At 40.5% G+C, this 21343-nt stretch overlaps 1 protein-coding gene across 3 annotated transcripts in view; it reads left to right on the top strand.

Moving 5' to 3' along the window:
- Nucleotides 1-18115, top strand: part of wasf1 (WASP family member 1) — a 57845-nt gene extending 39730 nt beyond the window's left edge. Inside the window, exons 6-11 of one of the 3 annotated variants that reach the window (XM_008397758.2) lie at nt 5434-5517; nt 10675-10731; nt 11435-11598; nt 12848-13027; nt 14796-15367; nt 16451-18115. In XM_008397758.2, coding sequence (XP_008395980.1) covers nt 5434-5517; nt 10675-10731; nt 11435-11598; nt 12848-13027; nt 14796-15367; nt 16451-16608 — 1215 coding nt within the window. In that variant the 3' untranslated portion in view covers nt 16609-18115. The remainder of the gene's footprint in view (nt 1-5433; nt 5518-10674; nt 10732-11434; nt 11599-12847; nt 13028-14795; nt 15368-16450) is intronic. The other 2 variants (XM_008397760.2, XM_008397761.2) reach the window with 2 other exon arrangements.
- The last annotated feature ends 3228 nt before the right edge of the window (nt 18116-21343 follow it).

Here is a 21343-nt window from a genome sequence, read left to right as displayed (position 1 = left end):
CTTTAATTATGCACCACTCATAGATAAATCAACGGTTCCCTCCGTCGGCCCTGTTAGTTATTACTTGTGTGATCATTAGATCTAATTAATGGGAGCATCTGCTTCTTGCATGCCCCCGCACTGTGCGTCATCTTTCTGCCTTCTGCTGACATGCATGAAGAAGAAGGGTTTCCAATCTGACTAGACTTTTTTTTTTTTTCTCTGACAAAATCGGATTAAATGAAGGGTTGCTGAAGTATTTGAAGAAGCTTTGGTCTCTTACCGGATGCAGGGGCTCAAAACCGAGGGGTTTCCCACCCTCTGCACCAGGAGCGCTAATCAACTCCAGCTTGCAGTTCCCTGCGTGGGAAGTGGCTTCCCATTTTGCCCCCTCGCAGTCAATCAGAGCTTATTACAGTCACGGTCAGAGAGAAACAAAGCAAATGTGTTTTTTTTTTCCATTGAGGGTTTATATGAGCGCGGAGAATATAAATTGGCCAGTTATGAGGTTTTTAATGAACATAGGAAATGCAGCAAGAGGATGGAGAAGTTTCTCCAGGTCTGAGGGTAAATGCAATGATTGTTTACTGTTGATCCAGTTAGTGTATCTTAGTCCCGCCTGCGTTTAAATATTAATTTTTTTCTTCGCTGCCCGAAAAGCAAAATTGGAGGTAATTTCCAACAGTAGGTGAACCCCATTTGCTTTAGAAGGGCTGGGTTGATGTCACTGCTGGTAGTCAAAGCTCATTTCTCTGACTTGATCCTAATTAAAGCCCCGGGTGGGCTCAGCATATAAAGCCATGTTCATTTCCCCTCCTCGCCGCAGTGGGAGGTGGGAGTCAGACAGGCCCCACGGAAAGACCTGCAAGACGTTCGCAGGGACAAAACGGACCGATTGGGAATCATTGTGCGCACAGCTGCTGGTTTGTGTAGCCATCACGGTGGGTAAATGGTCAGAGTGAGGGTCAGTGCAAATGCGTAGTGGAGAGTCTTTCACAGAAAAGCATGCAAAATTACTCAGGGAAGGACAGAGATACGAGAAATACAAAATCGCGTAATGTGAGTCTATGGGTGTTGACCTTACACGTTACTGCTTTTATCTTGGCACACCTCTCGGTCACTGCAATTAGTTCTCTTGTGGCTGTTTTGTACTCCATTTGATCATTTTAGGAGACTTCAGATACATTTTTCTAGCAGCATATCTCTCCAGTTGTTACTTCAGACCGCACATAAACAGCCTCGCAGGGGCACGACTGCACGCATGAGTGCCTAAAAACATCTAATAGACTACGATGTACCATGCAGCTGCAGTGTCAGGGACCTGAAATGCCTCAACACCTGTCAGTCACTGTGATTGCATCCGAAACTGGCTGCCAGCACATTTAATGGCACACCGTGTTCCAGCTCTCTTATTCTTTATTTATTTTGCCAATTCTTCCACTCAGAATTTAAAATGATGAGCTAGGGAATTGTACTCTTACGACAATAGCCGTGCGACTGCGAATTCCCACCTTTCAAAATAACATTGAATGCTTCAGACAACAAAAATGGGTTGCATTGTGATTAGCTTATAAGACACAAACAGCGCCATGGTTAGTAACATCGAGATAGTTTTTAGTAGAGTTTACAGATGGGGGGGGAAAGAGATGTATATGAAGAAATACTGATGATATCAACCATCTGAATAATAGAGTAAATATACATACATGGTTTCACAGTTAAGAGGATTGGCATCTCACTGTTTTGTTCACAAATGAAGGGGGGGGGGAAGGAGCAAGAGATTGACAGACGTATTGGTTCATTGTCTGCAGTGGTGCGGGCGCTGTACTGTGTTCTGTGGTGTAGCGAGAGCTGAAACCGAAAGATGAAGCTCTCAATTTACCGGTTGATCAATGTTCCTGCTCTCATCTACGGTCATGACTGAAAGAAAGAGACAGAGGTTACAAGTGGCTGAAACGAGTTTCCTCCACACGGTGTCCGGGTTCTTCTTAGAGGTAGGGTGAGAAGCTCAGTTGTCTGGGAGGGACAAATGAGAGTAGAACTGCTTTTCCTCCCCACTGAGAGGAGCCACACGAGGTGGCTCAGGCATCTGGATAGGATGCTTCCTTGTCGCCTCCCTGGTGAAGTGTTGCAGGTGCACCCCGCTGGGAGGAGACCCAGAGGAAGACTCAGGACAAGCTGCAGGGACCGTGTGTCTCGACTGACCTGCGGAATCCTTGGGATTTTCCCAAGAGGAGCTGGACCCAAGTGGCTGAGGAGAGGGAAGTCTGGGTCTCTCCGCTTAGGCTGCTGCCCCATGAAGTCAGAAGATGATGGATGGAAGTGCAGTTAATTTATGAGATTGGATTAAACCTTAAGGTTTAGTGGCAACAATGTTTTGGACACTTAAAACAGGTTCAATTTTAAATATTTTCACAGATTTATTAGCTAAAACAGCACACATTTTCTCATTGAATGTCATGATTTGACATTAAAACTTCCTGATGAGGGTGCGCTGCACTTGTAGTTCTGAGTACATAAAATTAAAAAAAACCAAAATGATAAAAGCAGATGTCACATCAAAAATTTAATTAGCTAGCCTTATTAGTGCTAGTAAATATTTTAGTCAATGTAAATATTTGTGCGAATGTTGATGAAGTCAATGAAGACAACAGCATGAAAACTACTGAATAATGCAAAAATGATTACAATCATTAAATTATTTTTCCTACTAAGCAGACGGTGAGACTTCCAGGTCGGTTTATTTCTTTTCGCAGCACTCCTTCTCCTTTACAACCAGCTAATTTCCGACCAAGTCACTTGACTGATAGTTAGTCTGAAACCGGATTTACGTTACTCACAGTCACAAAGCGTTAAGAGCCAGCAATAAATGAGAAACAGCACAGGACAGAGCGAGGAGCCGAGACGGCTGCTGCGTCCTAATCTCATTAGGTTCTGTGTTAGCCTCATCCTCAGTGGATTAGCAGCAGACGAACTGCTGAGTGAGTCAGAGAAAAAAAAGAAAGATGTTCAGAGTCAAGTGCCCGGGACGGGCTGAGAGAAGAATAGCTGGTGAGATCTGGAGGACAAAGATCGCATTCAATCTCCCTGACGTCGGTGTTCAGGTGCAAGTTTTCCTTATGTCCGTCTGACATTTGAATCGCTGCTGAGCTTCCCCTGCTTCTGATTTCCAACTTAATGTAGACATCACTGGGAACCTAATGGAATATACTAAACTTGTTTTCGTTCTCTGTACCGTCTTGCACAAGAGACAGACGTTTTCCGCAATTGCGCCATTAACTAAAAAAAAAAAAAAATGCGTTTGCCAGCTATCATTAAAAGTGTAGCCAACTGTTTTCTACTAATGAGCTTTCTTTCTGCATTATTATGCAAGAACGTAATTTTTTTTTTTACTTGAGAATGACAATTTTAGTACATAGTTGCACCCAGTTGGACTGCAGTTTAACTGGATGCATATTAAAATAAATTTTAATTTGGTCTTCTGCACATCTGCTCACATCAGCATCTGGCTGAATCCTTGAAGAAATTGGTTTCTGCTCTAGACTGTATTTAACAGCCTTAACGTAAAAATAGCAATCTCGTAGGAAGTAATTGTTTGAGTTTGTATAGCTTGTCACATAACCAGATGCTTAGTTGAGACTTTGTGGTAATTAGTAATCCGCGATTTCCGATTTTGAAATTAAAACAACTGGAACCGTAACAAAAGTAAAGAGAAAAGAAAACAATCTAAGAATAAGCTACGGCAGTCAAATACCAATTAGTAAGTATGGCGTTTTACACAATTTCTGCCATAAAATTCTACTTGATAAAATGTCTGGTAAGGCTATTGTTAAAGAAAATGACAATAAGGAAATTAAATGTGCTAGTTTAGTTTTGCTCTGATACTTTTTTCTCTCCCATGCAATTATAAATTAATCTCAAAATAATGCTGGACTATTAATCATTAGCCGTCGGGAAGCCGTTTCCTTTTATTAATGGCTAAGCCTGGTGCAGTCATGTTGATGAAAATTATTATCCTCCTGCTGTAGAGCATGGATGGTAATCATTCAAATCAGCTAAACTAAAGGGAACCAAGTCGCACAATAAAATTCTGGTAATTAAAATGACGTCTCAAATGGTTTGTGTTGTATTCAAACATCTGAACAAAGCAAGGAAGGCTGTTTATTTAATCAAATACATTCACTGCAATGTAGTTCTGAAAATATACTCAACTGTTACAGAAGGTTAAGATGCATTATTTTATCATGAGCATTCAAATCTCAATCTCAAAGCCATATGCTGCCCAATAGATAATTTCATATATTTCTCATTAATGCACTCCATAAAGCATAATTCACCACAGCAGCCATTCAGGGGGGGTAACCAAACTACAGTTTTTGAACACACCTAGGAAGCAAGTTATATCGTTTTCTGCATCGCCAAGCAACAATAAATCAAGTCAGTACTTCTGTGTTTCCCTGTGAAAATTTTCAGTTAATTCACACTGTACTTTGCAAACTTTGAAGCATAAAAAAAAAAAACAATTTTGGAACCGATGGATAATCCATCGATGTAGAAAAATCTCATGCACACACTTAGATGGAGCTTATGCTGCAGAACAGCTGTATAGCACCACACTTAAGGCGAATAAAAAATTTAGTCGGTCCAACACAGTTTCCTCCTTTCACCCCAACGACAGTCCACAGCTACAACTTCAAGCTGGATACGGTGCGAGTGTTTGGCAGCGTAAGATAACAGGCATGTTAAGATTATTGTGGTGCAAAAATATGTGTCTTTTGCATTCCTCGTTCATGTGTGCGATTTTATGCTTCTATTATGCTCAAAATAAATGGATAAAATAGGACGCTGCTCAGAAGCCGTCTTATTGATGTGCACCTCCAAAGTTGCCCGTTCTAAGTCTCCACAACTAAGACTCTTAACACCAAACACTGTTGAACTTGTTGCCAAGAGGAAGGACTCGAGAAAAACTGAACTTGTTGAGCTGTAAAAATGTCTAATTACTTGCTTAGATGCATAAATATTCAGTGGTGGAATTTGTCACCGCTGACAGATGGAAGGTAAATCGAAATATAACAAATTCTGGAAAATTGTTTCACCTAGACACGTTAACTGACTTGGGATGCTCAAGTGGGAGTCAGTCAATCTAGTCAGTCGTCTTTTTCATTTCTTCCTATCTTCACCCTAAAAACGTGTAAAAAATCAAACCTTAAACATTATGAGCTCTCAATACTACAATCGGTTCAGTTTCCGTATGTTTTTTTTTTATTTATTTATTTATTTTTTAGTTTTACTGTTATTGCTGTCTAATATCACAATGTGACAGTTATGAGGTATCAGTGGTTCGAAAAATAGCAGTAATTACTGCTTTCGGAGCTCTCTTTGCCTATTTTCTTCCTCCCAATTTATTTATTTTTTACCCTTTTCTGTATCTGGTCTTTATCTAACTCTGTGCAGCTGGAAATGCCTTATCTTGTGTGCCCCAAGAGTCTTATAAGAGTCCTCTCTGAAACCCCTCCTCCTTTCCTTACCCCCCCAGAGGTAAGACTGTCTGCCTTCTCCTCACTCCGTCAGAGCATCTGCTTCCTGTGCAGCAGCCTGAAGCCTTTGCAGCCTTTACTCTCCAACCACTAACTCCCACTAATTTCCACTCCCCTCCCACAGCTACCCACCACCCCCTCTGCCTCCACCTTCTGGTTTGCTCCCGGCAAGCGAGCTGCTCACTTTCAGTCTGACACTAACGGTCCTTCAGCACACCTGCATCCCAGTTGTACCTTTGGGATCGCCAATGTCTGGCAGTTCTAGACATTGATTACTGTCTGTGATTAATCTTCCATGATGTTCTGAACGTTGTGAAGGCACAGTATGCAGACAGCTGTGGCTGAAACGCAGCGCACCCGATTATTTTTTTAAAAATAACAATTTCACATTTTAGACTCAAAGTAAAGAAAAGTTAATTGTTAAAAACCAAAATGTTTGTTGTGGATCTCGGACAGAACATGCAATGGTGCATTTGGGATACAGTCAGTGGATAAACTCCTGAGTGAATTCTCTCAGATTTTTATTTTGTCAAACTAACTTTCTGCCCCGTTTTTCTACTAACGTCTTCCTGCCTTTTGGTTTTCAGACAAACTAACATTAAATAATGATTTCTTCCTCTGATCGCATTTGCATACTGCTCCCTCCATATTTACATTAAATCTTGAAATGTTTTTTGCTTTTTTTTCTTTGTTTCTTTTTTTTTGTACCTCCCCTATCTTTGTGGTGACGAGGTGAACTTAAGTCCTCTAGTTTTATTTTTTTGTCACAGTCCCAGCTGGAAAAGGTTTAGGTAAATAATTACATGAACAAACTTAATTAAATCATCACTTTGAGAAAAATATGCCCAGTGTCGTCTTATATTCATTTTACAAGCAACCAAGAAGTTGTGAATTACTCTTAAATAGTTTTAATGTATAATTAATGCGGCAATAATTATTCAGCCCTCACTGTAAATTAGGTTCAATGGGAAGATATACAATCCCTCAGCTGTTTGTGGTAAACAAATCAAAAACAGAACAATTTAGAAAGCTTTACTTCAAATATTATTATACACATTTTTTCAAAACTAAAATGCAAATCAACATCTTCCTGACAAGCATCTTTAGTAATTGGCTAAATGATTTATAGCAAGACAACAGTTTCTGGCAGAAGAACTTCACAAAAACTCTGATGCAGAACTCAGAGGAGATCCTCAAAGCTCCTCCTTACTGTAGTGCAGCAAACACGCCCAATTCCAGTTTCTGACCAATCACACAACATCCATCCGACAGCACATAGAAAAGAAAAAAAAAAGCTCTGTGCAGAATAAGGGTTGAGATTAAGCTACAAGAACTAAACCAGAGGTGTTTGCATGTCATATTTCATGCAATAAAATGTTGCTGCCAACAGTCCGGGTATACGAGGTGTTCGGTTTCAAGATCCTCTGATGGGTGTACCTGAAACCAAACCTGATTTCCAGATATTCTCTTTCATAAAGAGTTTGTAGTCACTAAGGATTTCAAACTAAATGTACATGTATTCAAAGTGCTCAAAACAGTTTTACATTTTGATAATAAACCAAATTTTCAGTGGGGACTGAAACATTTCAGGTCTACGTTATCTGTATATTTAGTTTGATTGGGTTTTCTCCACTTAATAGATGTTCTCAAATGAAACAAGTAATCACTGTGAGGCTCTACAGCTACAAAAAACAAGAAGCTGTTAATACATTTCCACAGTTGTGTATGTGTGCGGAGGATGCTGTGTGTCAACCTGGAGCTTCACAACAAAAGACCTACCAGTGGTTGTAGATCTTTTAATTGAAATCTAATTCAGTTTGAAACCCAGCAGATCAGCAGCAGCTGTCCGGGTTTATGTTGTGTTATTGTCGGCAACGAGGTGGTCCAGTGCCTGCATTCCTCCCCAGGCCTGCTTTAGGGGGGGGTTACATAGCAGCAGTTCTGCTGAGTCTGTCACTATTGTATACAAGAGCACAAAGCCGTCCACACGCCTGGAGTGCGGATGCGAACGTGTGCAGAGACTCTCAAACACACAGAAATGCATAAATCGAATTGCTGTGTCTCACACATATAGCTCTCTCTCTGCTGTTACCAGTCCATTCTTGTGAAAGATGACAGTTCATCTGAGCCACAAAGCTCTGTGAAATTGGCTACATTTCTAACTAATGTGACAAACGTGCACACGTGCGTGGATACGCTCACACAAAACTTTTTCTTTTTTTTTCTATTTTTTCCTGCTTTGTTTTCGCTCCTCTTTGTTGTGTTCTCCAAATTTTGTCACCCTTATTGCAGCCATAAAACTTGCGCTATAAAACTCCACACATGACTTACAAATGCTCGTCTTACACTTGAGGCGTCGCCGTGCATCTGCTTGAAATTTTATATCGCAGTGCTGCCTGATAGCAAAGGGGTGAACGCTGGAATAACGGCACGTTTCTGACATGCAGTTTTCTGTAGAAGGTAAAGCACATTGTTACGAGGTAGTACGTGTCTGAGCTGTGGGTTTGTGTGTGCTTTGGACACAGAGACTTCCCTTCAGGAACCGCCCCATCAGTTGGTAACGTGCAATGATAAATGAGAACCTAATCAATATGCATTAGGAGTGATCCCTACACTCTCCCGCAGCACACTGGCCGCTGCAGTGGACGGACAAAGTCAACATCATTTAGCCTTAGCAGAGAGCTGCTTGTCTTCAACCCACGACGTTGAATCATCCGCCTGTCAGATTTTGTGCTTCATTTGAAAATCTACACAGCTATTAATTGGGCATGACAGGCCAAAAGATAAAGTAGAATTTAAACGCAATAATAAATTGCAGCCAATAAAACCATATAAAACTACCTCGTGTGTAGTGCCTCACACATGTTAACTTTTTCACGTTTTGTCACTTTGCAGCCTCAAACCTAGGTGGACAGTGTTTGCACTTTTAGGTGATAAACCTACACAAAGGAGTGAATAGTTATGGAATGAAAAAAATAAAGTTGCGTGGCTTTTTCTTTTTTTTTACATTACCTGAAAAGTGTGGGGTCTTGAGCGTCTTGTGTTAATCCTTTATTGCCCATTTCTTCTTTGCAAGATAACTCATACTTGCTCCAGAGCCTCTCAGACAGAATTGTGTTCAGATGAATTTGCTTAAATCTAAACCCTTGTATCGAGGTACTGCCTGTATTTTAGTGCGCTCGATTCAAATCTCACTTCTTAGCTCAGTCTGGGCTTTCTCCTATTGACTTGGATTCTTCTGTTACAATTTCAACTGGGGCTAATCAGCAAACGGAAGGAGAAGTCGCGAAGGATGACATCGATTTTCTGCGCTTTTAGAATTGCAGTCTGCCTGTTGTTTCAGTGATGCCAGTGGAGGAAATGAACAAAGCCATTCAGTCCACATGGGCCACGCTTCCAAATATTGAATTAACAAGCCCTTCATTCGGCTCAGCACTTCCCTCTTCGCAGCACAGGACGGTTGTTTACAGGGCAGGCAATTTCCCTTAAGCTTGACAGAGTCAAACTTGCACATTACATATGTCACGGTCAAACATTAGCGATTGGGTAAAATTTAAAACTTCAGCAGAGTCCACACCTACTGGAAGCAATAGTTTCTCAATAGCTGAGAGTCCTGACCCCGTGTACAAAGCAAATGGCATAGAACTGCTGCCTGGTTAATTATGTGTTCAAGGTGATGCGCTGTGCTTGTTTTCCTCCACTTCGAGAGGCTGTGTTCTCTACATGGCTTGGGGCAAACTTCAATTGGGGATTTCTTGTAGCTTTTTTTTTTCTTTCCTACACCACTCCTCAGAGTTCATATTTGAGGGGTGCACAACTAACAGATTCTCCTACATGAGTTTTGGATCCCAGCAGCTCCTTCAAAGCTAGCAAGGGCCTCTTGGATGCTTCTCTGTTTAATGCTTTCCTAATCAGTGGTGTATTAAATGTTAAAAGTCAAGTTTTATAACCCAGCCTGCTCTAAATTTCTTCACGTCTTTATCTCTGACACATCTGCTGTGTTCCTTGGTAATCATGAGTCTGTTTGATCAGTAATGTTCACTAACAAACCAAAACGCTTTAAAAAAAAAATCTGCTTGATTTCTACTGAGATGAAACACAAGTGGACTTCAAAGGCAATTGTTTTTCTTCGGGTTTCATTCAGACGTGTCGGATTGTAGAACACGTTCCAAACTTCTCCGATTTTTATTTGTGAAACAATTAGAAACCCCATCTGTAATGTTGCTTCCAACTTGGATTTGATTTGGCTTGGAAAAAATTGAATATTATTTGCAAAAATATCCCCATAAAAGTGGACTGATGCTCACAAGACTTGCAGAAAATGTCTGTTTCCTTTGTTACCAGTACACCCAAGCACACAATAATGTCATTCAAGCAAACATCATCTGACCACAAACCGTACAGACCTACATCTGTAAAACATTGTGACATTTAACTGTTTGTTATAATGGGAATGGTTTGTTTTTTATGTTTTAAGTGGTTAAAAAGTGGGCTGTTGCTATTTTACATTTCCACAATATTGTAAAATATTTGAATGAAGGAAGGAATTTTAGGTCTTGTGATATTTTTTTTTTTGTCAGCAGGATTGCATTTCATCAGGCTGTCTAGCTAGAGACTGTTTGGTACTTTAATGTGTCACTGAGTTTAAAATGCTGCATTCTGTTGTCTTTAATTTTGTATCAATCTGCCATTTTATTATAAGTTGATCAGCATGCTTATGCATTTTTTTGGTTGAGCATGTCTTCAGCCTGTTCTGTCATCGCTGCTCTGAATTGTTCCGGCTCTCTCACAGATGCTCGCTCTTCCAGTTCTGTTTGCTAGTTCCAGTGCACTCTTCCACTCGGCCCTGTTCCCCCCCCACCATGTTTATTTGGACGTGTGTGAGAGGCTGGTTGTTTGCGTCTCTGCTATCCACCTGTATTGTCACATCCCCCCGCCCCCAGGATGCATGTGCTGTCATTTTCTGTTCAACAGCACTTTTCTTTTTCTGCCGTTTCGCTTTTGTCTCTTGTTCCCACCACACACACACACATGAATATTGCCCGTGTCCCTGTTGACTGAGAGGCAGTGCTGTGCTCGTCGCTGTGCCATTTTTTTTATTTTTTTATTTGAGCCCCCTCCCCTCACCCCTGGTGCTTTTGTTTTTTTGTTCTTGTAGTTGCAGGACCCCCGCATGTATGATCAGGTCTATAGGTACTTAGACCTTCCAGGGCAGGTATGTGAAAGAAAAAAATAACTGATTATTTTTGAAATGTTGTGTGTGATTTCTGCTTTAGCAACTTGCTGCTTTATTTCTCTACAGCTCTGTGCACAATCTCTTTATATATTAGTATGGGGGACAGAGTGCTGATAATCCAGGCAGATATTTCATTATTATTCAGTTTTTTTGTTTTTTTTATTGACTGAATATTTTGATTGAGTTGATCGATGGGCACTCCCTGTTTTCGATTTTTTCTTTTTTTTTTCTTTACTGACTTCTTTAAAAAAAACTGATTTCTATCTTTGCATATCTAAATAAACAAGCTTTCTGATTAACACAACTGCAATGGTAGTTTTAAGATACTTTTGAGCTTAAGATTAGTTTTGAAAGGTTTCTCAGCATATAGCATAAAAGTAACTGTGATTCTCTTTCTGTTCATAAGCCAGGCTCTAAATCTCAGCGCTGCTTGTTGTTTGTGTGTAAAAAGCTTTAACTGTGTGATTTTTATTATTGTTTTCCTTATATCACATATTAGACATGATTAGATCTACCAAATAACTTTTTTTTTCTTCTTCTTCCTCTCATCTTCTTTCACTCATCCTCATTTGTCGTGGCTCTGTCCCCCCATTTAAATCACCTCCTTCTCACTCATCTTGTACCCCCATTAATTTCCCTCCCGTTGTTTCGTTCTGCCCCTCCTTCGCCCGCTCCTCAACAGCTGAAGGCAATCGACCGTCCGCCTGAGCTAGAGAAGGTGCCACGGCAGCCTCACGATCGGAAGAAGGAGTGGCAGAAGCTGGCGCTGGGGGCGGAGCTTGCCCAGGACGCACCTGAGGACAAGCACAGGGAGGCCAACGGATCCACTGGTTACCACGACAGCAGGTGAGTGCAGGACGCATCGTTTCAGCCGTGATCGAAACGGTGTGTGAAGGGTTCCTGCGAAATCTGGAATAGTGTGAGTAGTTTTACAATAAGTATCCAGCCGTCTATTCACTCTTAAGATGAATAAGCGGATGGATACTTTATTCTTTAAAATAAGCTTTAATGGATTCAATAAACCTGGATATTTGAGTCTGAAAACATTTAATGCAAAAGGTGCGTCAACCTTGAATACGGCTTCAAAACAAAACTGCTTTTTGCTGAAAACAAATTAGACCTGACCGTAGAGCTTAAGCCATCAATGACTTAGTTAAATTAACATTTGAAAATGGGTTCTGCATAATATACGTATATGTGTATAATATTTTCTATAGACTTTATTACACCACCAAGGTGTATTCCTACTAATGTTCAATACTTTCACTTCAGATGTTCGCAATTAAGATTTTATGCAAAACTTGTTGCTTTCCTGGATGCATCTATGCCACAAATACTAGACAGAAAGTCTTTCCTACAAAGATGGTTGAGAATAGATTTCATGTAAATTGATATGACAGTGTTACCCGTGTACTGATAATTTCAGATGGTGTCTATGAAGGGCAGATGTATTTTATGCATAGGAGCCTCATGTTTAGAAACTGCTACAGCTGCTGCGGCATATATGCCTTAATACATAATACGTGTACGTAAGAAATACCTTTAATTTATACAGAAACTTGGAAACTCATACATACCTCATCATCTTTTTCCACACGTTGTCACTTTCCAACCCCAAACTTCAAGGTATTGTATTGGAATATAATACAACACACACAGAGTAGAGAGTGGTGATGAAATGGACTGAAATGGAAACATGGCGTTCACATACACTGAAAATTTTGCTCATTCTTCTTCAGTCTGATTGGATAGAGAGCATCTGTGAGCCACTGCTTCCATGTCTTGCATCAAATTCTCAGGTGGATTTAGATCTGGACTTTGACACTGCAAACTCTAGAAATCTGGTTGTTAACTGGAGAGTGATGGTTAATATTTGAAAGGAAGTGAGGTGGTGCCCGTGAGAAGTGTGGTGGTGGCTGCATCATGCTCTAATGGTGATGTGGGGGGAAAAAGGTGACTGGTTACCAGCATTTCTTTTGTCTCTAGTCACAAAAACTTGCGTAAGAAATACTTACACAATGGTGGGTGGGATGTAAATAAGGGGCCAATAAAGCAAAAATGGTGTTGATGATCATAATGTGTGCTTTTTCTTCAGAACCGCCCTGTACATGGAACATCTGGACGGGCACTTCTCGCTCGCAGCGCTGCCCTACACCCAGATGAACGAGCTGCTGAACCGCACCGGGGACAGAATGTATTCCCGACCCCACGACCCTCCTCCCCCGCCTCCCCCTGGACACCCACTGGGCGAAATCAAGCCCCCTTCTGTGATCAGGTTGGCTCTGACGTTCATGCTGAAGTTTGTTTTTAACAACTGCGCTCATACAAAATCTGTACACATATATATATTCACCATTTCATATTCTGGTTTGTCAAATTAAAGATTTATTTTCACGCCAGGGAAATCCTGGTTAATAGGGAAGGAGAGTGGGTTTTGCTGGTCAAAGATGAATGGCATGATCAATACTTAAGTCGTAGAGCATATTAATGGCTGGTTTTCTGCTTCTACTCCTCTTTTACGGATCAGACGGATTGATCAAACGCAACCAAAATGTTTCTTTATCTTTTATCTTCTGCAGTTGTCCTTTCAGCATTCTGCTTTTTGTCTGACTTCACACCGGTCCTGCATAAAAGCTGACTTACCTCTCAGCATTTGCTTGACGTCTTGCTGTGTTGTCTTCTTCATGAATTGCCATTGATGTGCTCTGTGTCTCACTTTCACCTCCTTCAGTTTTCATTCGAGTGCGTTTGTAGAAAATATGCTCTATGCTATTTTCTGCCGCTTGCTGTTTTTTTTTTTTTTTTTTTTTTTTTTTCTGCAGTGCAATTTTCTCTGCAGGAGGAAACATTATTGTGAGCTTTTCCATCTTTGTGTTGCAATGCCGTGGTTCACATCTATATTTACCCTCACAGCTTCAGCGTCGGTGAATGGCCAGCATGATTAGCATTCTGTCTTTAATGTGTGTAAATGCTGATGGGAGGTCTGATAACAGTGGGGGTTTTAGAGAGGATGCTGCCGAAATGATTTCTCAGTCCCCGTTGCTCATGCGTTATTGCACATTTTTAATTAAGAAGAATTGTGATTTTAGTTGAACAAAACAAACAAAGATGTTGACATTTGCTTCCTCCCAAAGGAAGGATTTTAGTTTTCCCACAGCATATAATCAGTTGATTGAGCTGGATTTTCAAAATTACACTGATGATGTAATCAGCTGCAGTCTGGTTACAAGGCCCGAGGGTCCAAGTAATTCCTACAGCTTGAGCACCTTCACATTTTATCGTGGCACAGCCACACATTTCAGTGAAGTTTATTGGGGTTTATTGGGATTTCTTGTGATAAACGAACATAAAATAGTGCACAATTGTTAACTGGAAGGCAAAAGACCTGCGGTTTAAAAGCAAGCACAAATAAAACCTATATTTGCGTTCCCTGATCTTTTGGTGTGTGCCTCTAACAGCTTTGCACACGTAGAATCATTTTGCACCATTCTGTCTTTGCTATCTCAAGTGTTTTGCAGCGTCTAAGAGGATTTTCCACCAGCTCTAATTGAACGCAAACAGCTTCTCTTTCCATGCAAGAAAATGCAACTTCGTCCACAACCTGCCTGCTGGTTGTGGACGGAGGCCATAAACGGCTATTAAACAGTGTATAAACAGCTATGTTTATACCAAGATTAAGTAAATACAAGTGCTACTGGATGCACCAAGTTTTATTTAATGGTGTCTGTGTAAGAGGGATGGAACCAGATTTTTATTGATAAAAAAAAAATGTGGATCACTAACTAATTGATGAAGTCGGCGGCTGCTTACCGTAGTTGCTAGACCTGTTGTGGCTCAATATTGGTCCATATAAGGCGCACTGTCGGCTTTTGAGGAAATTGAAGGTTTTTAGGTGCGCCTTATAGTGCAGAAAATACGGTACATGATTCACAGTAAAAAAAAAAAGTCAGATTAAAGACGAACTGCATGTAAGGAAAGGAACATCTGCTTTAGGTGTCAGTCTGACTAAACCACATCGTTGTTTTTTCCCTCCCTCCCACCAGCTCCAGTTCAGGTTTCTCCGACAGCAGACCTCAGTCCCCAGCGAGGACGGCGGGCCTCAACTCCAGCACTCCTCCTCCACCGCCACCCCCTCTCCCACCGCCTCCTCCCCCCTTGCCCTCCATGGGCCTGCGAGGCGCTGCTCCTCCTCCCATTCCTCCTCTGCCAATCCAGCATCAGCCTCCAGCCATCCCTCCTCCCCCTGCTCCGCTCCAGATCGCGCCCGGGGTGCTCCACCCGGCACCACCGCCCGTCGCGCCGCCGCTCCACTCCTCATCACCGGCCCGCCTCCAGCACGGCCAGGACAAGGGCCTGGGTGGAAGCTCTGGGACCCTGTCAGACGGCACCATCCTGCCCCCTCCCCCGCCACCACCTCCACTGCCACTCCCTGGAGAGCGAAGCTCGTCGCCTTGTCAGTCAGGGCCTCCACCTGTGCCGGCCTTTCCCTCAGCAGGAGCCATGGCTTCCCCGCCTCCTCATGCCATGCACGATGTGGGCACCAAGAGGCACCATCCATCCAATCTGCCACCAATCAGCGACGCACGGAGCGTGCTCTTGGAAGCCATCAGGAAAGGTCAGATGAGTTTCTTGGACAAAGCTTGCAAATCTGTGCAGTTCCAAGTTATTCTTACTTTTCAGAGCTGCAAAATGTTCATCCACTTATTTTAAACTAGTTACATTTTGAAGTATATAACTAGTGTACAACTTCTCCTTCTCAATTGTGTTAAATATGTAAAAAATAAAATATGCAAGAAAGCGAGGGAAAATAGCGAGCATAAACCAGCAGCACGCACCAAAGCTGCAAAAGAAGGATGATATGCCTGAAACGCTGAATGATCAATGCATAACACAATGCCTAGCAAACAATAAAGTAATGATGGCAAAGTCTTTGGCTCAAATTTGAGTCAAGTGAAGGTTTAATATGATGAGGAAGAAGCCAGCATAACTATTGTCTGAGTTGAGCAGTTTGGAGACACAACAAACCAGAATCAGACAGAGAGATTTCAACCAGTCTGTATGCATGTAATTAACCACACTGATTGATTGATTATGAAAAAACTGACCTTCAAACCACTAAAACCCTGTCAGAATTCAGGTTAGGCATTTTTCTGCTCCTGTTCAGACTGAAGTCATTTTTGCAAGCAGCTTCATAGCCAGAATATGTCATATAATGAGTCTGTCATGTACTCATGAGTGTACTCTGCCTGAAACTTAAGTGTCAGGATGCTTTATTGTTGACAAAATAGAAAACTCTTCAAGTCCATGTACTTGCTTTCTCCGTGGTGTTTGGACCTAAACAGTGACTTTCAACCACAACTTAAGTATTCCTGTTTTAAAATTGCTCATTCAGAGTGAAAACCAATCGAAATAATACATTCATGTTAAGTGAAATTGCAGATTTTCTCCTTATAATGGACAGACCTTTTGTTCAAGAACCAACAAAATTAGATATAAAGATCATTATAGAAATTTCCCTGCTTAGTATGTCTAGAAGGCTCTAATTTCAGTTTCTTACCTTGCGGGAAGTTCTACTTTTCATCTCGAAATGTCTTCAATTTACAACTAAAGCCCTTAATTCGTTTAGCTGAGGGTCTGCATTCTGCTGCGACCGTTCTGCGTTCAGATACTGAGGTTTCCTCCTAATTCCCTGCTGCAGGAATCCAGCTGCGAAAAGTGGAAGAGCAGCGAGAACAGGAGGCTAAGCACGAGCGAGTCGGGAACGACGTGGCCACCATCCTCTCTCGGCGCATCGCCGTGGAATACTCCGACTCGGAGGACGAGTCCGAATTTGACGAAGGGGACTGGATGGAATGACAGAGAGCGTTGGGGGGCGGGGAGACGGAGAGTCGCTGGTGGTTGATGATAAAACATGTTCAGGTGCCCCACGCTCCATCAGCGCTCCTTGGCTCACCATCAAGGAAGAGGAGCCTTTTGGTCACCCCCCCATTTCCACAATCGAGCTTCCTTTTCGTTTTATCTCTTCATATTTCTGTCTCGTTGTGGTTTGTTTTTGGTGGAAAGACTCCACTCCGCTCTCATTGGACTGTGTAGTGTTTAAAGAGTTTTTTTTCTCTCTCTCTCTCTTTATCCTTCATTTATTTCTGCAGTAATAATTCCTGGTTTATATCATCTTTACTGGCATACATGAAAATGACATTTTGAATAATGACTTTTTTTGTTTTTATGTGTTCAGTAGTAATGTTGGACAAAAAGAGAAGGAAAAGTGGAGGCATGTTTCTTGTTTCTTAAGTTCTCCGATATGATTTTGCCACCTGGTGGCTGAATATGGCATTGAGTGAATGCTGCTTTTGTTTTATTATCTTTTATAGTCTTAAAACATTTATTGATTTAGCAGGCCAGTAGTTTCCAGTACTGAGCACTACGTGAACAGTTTAAACACCCGTTGGGTTGTTTTTTTTTTTTTTTTCTTCTTCTTTTTTTAAAAATCAGAACTGACGTTACCGCAAAAACAGACAACCGTTTGTTTTAAAGTGAAGATGAAGAAGCATATGGCTGCTGTGATGACATGTGTGCATATCCATCCATTTACCTTTAATCCAGGGGAAATGTCTGACAAGAGGTTGCATTTTTCTGTCTGTCCAGGTTCTATGGAGCCACTTCTGCCATTCCTGACCTCTATAAAAAAAATAATAATAATGGAAAAGTCACAAAAGAAACACTAAGCCATTTTTTTTTAAAGTAGAATAAAATTTCTCATGACTCTGGGAGTGATTTCTTTTTTTTTTTACTCTGAAAGTGAATCAGAGTTCCTGCCTTTCTCATTGTTCAGTGTGCACGAACCAGAGCAATACCAGGTACGGACCATTAAGTCTCACAGAAGGCAGCTTTTCTGTCAGATCCTTTTCCCACTTTAGTATGTACCTGCCCACCAAACCGCAAATCTTTTCTCGTTTGCTTCTGCAGCTGTTGTTCAGAGAAAAATCTGCACACTGCTGACTTTACAAGATCTAAAACAGAAGAACGTGTTATGCCTTGATTTGGCTCGTTGCAAAGTAAATGTCTGTCATCGCTCTGAGTTTGGGTTTTCTTTTTTTCTTCTTCTTTTTTGCATTTTTTTCAACTTGCCTTATTGTTCGTACAAAACGTATTATTGAGTTGATGAATGTATTGTGCTGTTACTACTTACTTGCCTGCGCTTGTATGGATTTGCTGTTTCTATGTTTTGGGGCACAACAGGACAAGAAACCCTGGTTTAAAGAAAAATTTGAAAAAGATGAGAACATTACTGTATATCATAACTTATGTAACTGTTGACTGTAACAGTTTGCTTGAATTAATAAAAATCTAATGTTATGTTTCATCCCCATACTCTACAGGCCTCTTTTTAAGCTCGGTTTTTACCTTTTTACAAAAAAATCTGCTATAGTACTTTTAATTATTCCAAGGCTTCCAGTAGAGCAGAGGAACATTTAAAGGGATATTGTAGAATACTTTTTTTAAAATGATGATCTGTAAACTTTGCAGGACCTCAATTCAAAATCCCTAAGCAATCCATTTAACAGTGATCAACGGGCAGAGGTCGTGGGTATGGCCAAATATCCTCATCAACATTGGACTCTAATATGAAAATTATTTGAGGAAAGAGATTAAATAACATAGTATAGGTTCTAATTTTGAATTGCAGCAGTTTTAGCATGTTTGGTTCTTGATGTACCTATTTAACCCCAATTCATTGCATAACTTTAGTTTTCATGGTAATAAAATGTATAATTGATTTGGCTAAAAATCACCATATAATTATTGTCAATTACCAGGAAAGATGGCTAAAAGCCTTAAATTTAAGGGTGGAGCTAATTTAATTTATTAGCTATTGTTTATTTTTTCAGTCAACAACAAAAAAAATATCACATCAATGGTAACTCGCGCTAGTTTGCTATCTCTCTCTCTCTCTTGCTACGTGGGCGTATAACATTGGATGTAACTATTGGTTTGTAAAAGGTTTAAAATGCTGATGCAAAACAAATTTAAAACATACAAGCAATGCAAACTAAGCACAATGATATGAAGTTAATTAAAAGATGGTGAGTGTTGATCCATGTTTGCCTCGAGTTTGAAATTATGCCTAAATGAGCTTCATCCTGTAAGGCTTTAAAAGTCTGTTTAGGGTTGGATAATTTCATACTCCACAAAAAAAAAAAAAAAAAACATTGACTGCATAAAGATATCATTTGTAACATGAAATGGTATGCAGTCCCCAATTAGTCTGAAGGAATGCAAGTTTACTCGGCAGTTATAAGTTTTAAAATAGCTTGTGAGTTTCTAACTCGCATGTGGCCAGACTATAAACCCTCTGGAAAACGATCACGATCTGGACGAATGAGGATCTCCACAGACAAGCTGACAAATTCCGTCCTCATCCAGTCTTGAGTGCCACCATTCTAAACTTCAAAAGCATTCCTCTGCTTTGACTGTACATATGGGTAAGTTTTGGTTTTGTAGCTGCTACTGTATTGCATTATCTTGTGATGCTCATTCTGTTCATCTTTTCACATCTACTTTAGGTGTTTCTCTCCCCTTATCTAAACACAAAACGCTGCCAATGTTTTCAGCTATTCTGTGACTTCTGCTATTTTCATTTTTATCTTTTTCCCAGCTCGCTGTTTAGAAATCATTCAACATTTTAACACTCATCGCTGCGCGGCATATCACATCTGCACTTGTCAGCATCAAAAAAAAAAAAAAAATCGCTCCATTGTGAGAAGCTCTCACTGCAGTTTGTTGAACGCCGACATGGTGCCCAATTAAAAAAAAGGTCAGGCTGTGTGTCTAAAAACAGGTGGCGACAAAAATCTGATTACCACATGCAGTTTGGTATTCTACTCATGATACAATGAATAATGTTTTCTAAAATTAGCAGACTTGAAACTGACAAATCAAATTATCGCTGGTTAACTTTAGCAGTCTGTGTTGCTGGAGGGTGATCACAAACACATGGGAAAGTTGTCTCTGGGGTTCTGGAAATAGCTGCTCATTCCAGCTGTTGCACCATAAAGGCAGGAGTCTAGCGTTAGTCAGGGCCAAGGAAAAGTGAAGTAAATCTTCCCTCTATTAGATTTGCTGAGGGGGTCGTCAAAGTTTTATTGTCCATCAGCTTGTCTTCAATGTTGAGTCTGTTGTGTCTAATTTTCCTCCAGATATTACCTCATATTCTTTATGAGATTTAGATCAGAGCAAGCTAATCAAGCATAGCAAGACAATTTTCATTAAAGTGGGTGTAAATACTTTTGGTAGTGTGGGAAGGTGCTAAAATTCCAGCTAGGAAATTAAATCAATATATAATTGATGTTAGTCAGCGGAGGGAAGCACGAAATCCTTTGAAGGTTTCTGGTAAAGGTCTTGATTGGACGAAACCAGCAGATCACCCGACTCATCGAATCCTCCCTAAAAGCTTCACACGGTCCCAAGAATCATCAGTAATCAAATTAAAAGAAACACATGCTTGAAATATAATGCTCTGAGTGTTGTGAATTTATATAGTTATCACTTTTTTTGAATTGCTACTAAAATAAGTAAGCTTTGTTTGAAAAACCCCTTTAAATATATTCCCTCTGGCCTGAGAGCGTCTCAAGAGTTGGAGACTTTTACCAGATAGAGTGATGTTTGGGTTTCCTTTTTGAACTTGATATTACATTAAGTAAGTAAGTGGATTTATGGATCTACTATAAATAATGTTGTTCGTTAAGGTGACTTAATAAAAAGGAAAGTAAATAAGAAGTCAAAAACTATCACCCAATATTTCTTAAGTTTCTTTTATATACGTTTCTCAGAGTTTAGTCACATGAGAAACATTTTTAAATATTAAAAACAATATGATCACTCAATAGTGTCGCATTACTTGTTTTAAAAAGGTTGCTGGATTGTATGTGACAATGTAATTTCTAATGAATGCTTTTTTTTTTTTTGCAAACCGCTTAATCCAATTTATCCTTAGTGGATAACATGAAATGTATTTTCAGAGGTAATTCCTCCTCTAGCACATCATTTAACTTTTTGAGCAATAGTTCTCCGTTGGGGTCTCTCCTTGTGGACCTGGTGGGCTCTGGTGCCAAAAGCACAGAAGCTCTGTGTCTGAGAAACACACGGCATCACCAGCAGTTTTGCATCGCCTCCTGGTGGACAGAATGGGGAATTCAGTTTTAAAATAATATTTTTTTATTGGTAAACTGTATGTACGTTCACTTTATTTGTTTTTCCAACATTATCATTAATTACTTGCCCTCAGGTTGTGTTCCAATAGATTTACTGTACTTGATGTGTAACTATTTGCTCCCTGTTCATGAAAAGCGACATTTTTCTGACCAAATGAAACGCAGAGCTGATGCTGAGCTGGCCTCTTTCCTCTTCTGCTGCTAACGTATCCTCTCAACTATAATATTACATCTGTGATGTAAAAAATAATTAGGTTGCCACCATATAGTTGACATTGATCTTAGCTTAAAAAAAAAAGATCAAGTGATTCAGGTGGCGGTTCTGTAGTAATGAGAGTTTTTACCAAGTGAGGGCAGCAGAGCTTTTAGTCACAGCGGGA

This window comes from Poecilia reticulata, linkage group LG21 (assembly GCF_000633615.1).
Source record: "Poecilia reticulata strain Guanapo linkage group LG21, Guppy_female_1.0+MT, whole genome shotgun sequence".
Lineage (NCBI taxonomy): Eukaryota > Metazoa > Chordata > Actinopteri > Cyprinodontiformes > Poeciliidae > Poecilia > Poecilia reticulata.
The sequence above is the reverse complement of the archived record's forward strand: the minus strand, read 5'-3'. Positions and strand labels throughout refer to the sequence as shown.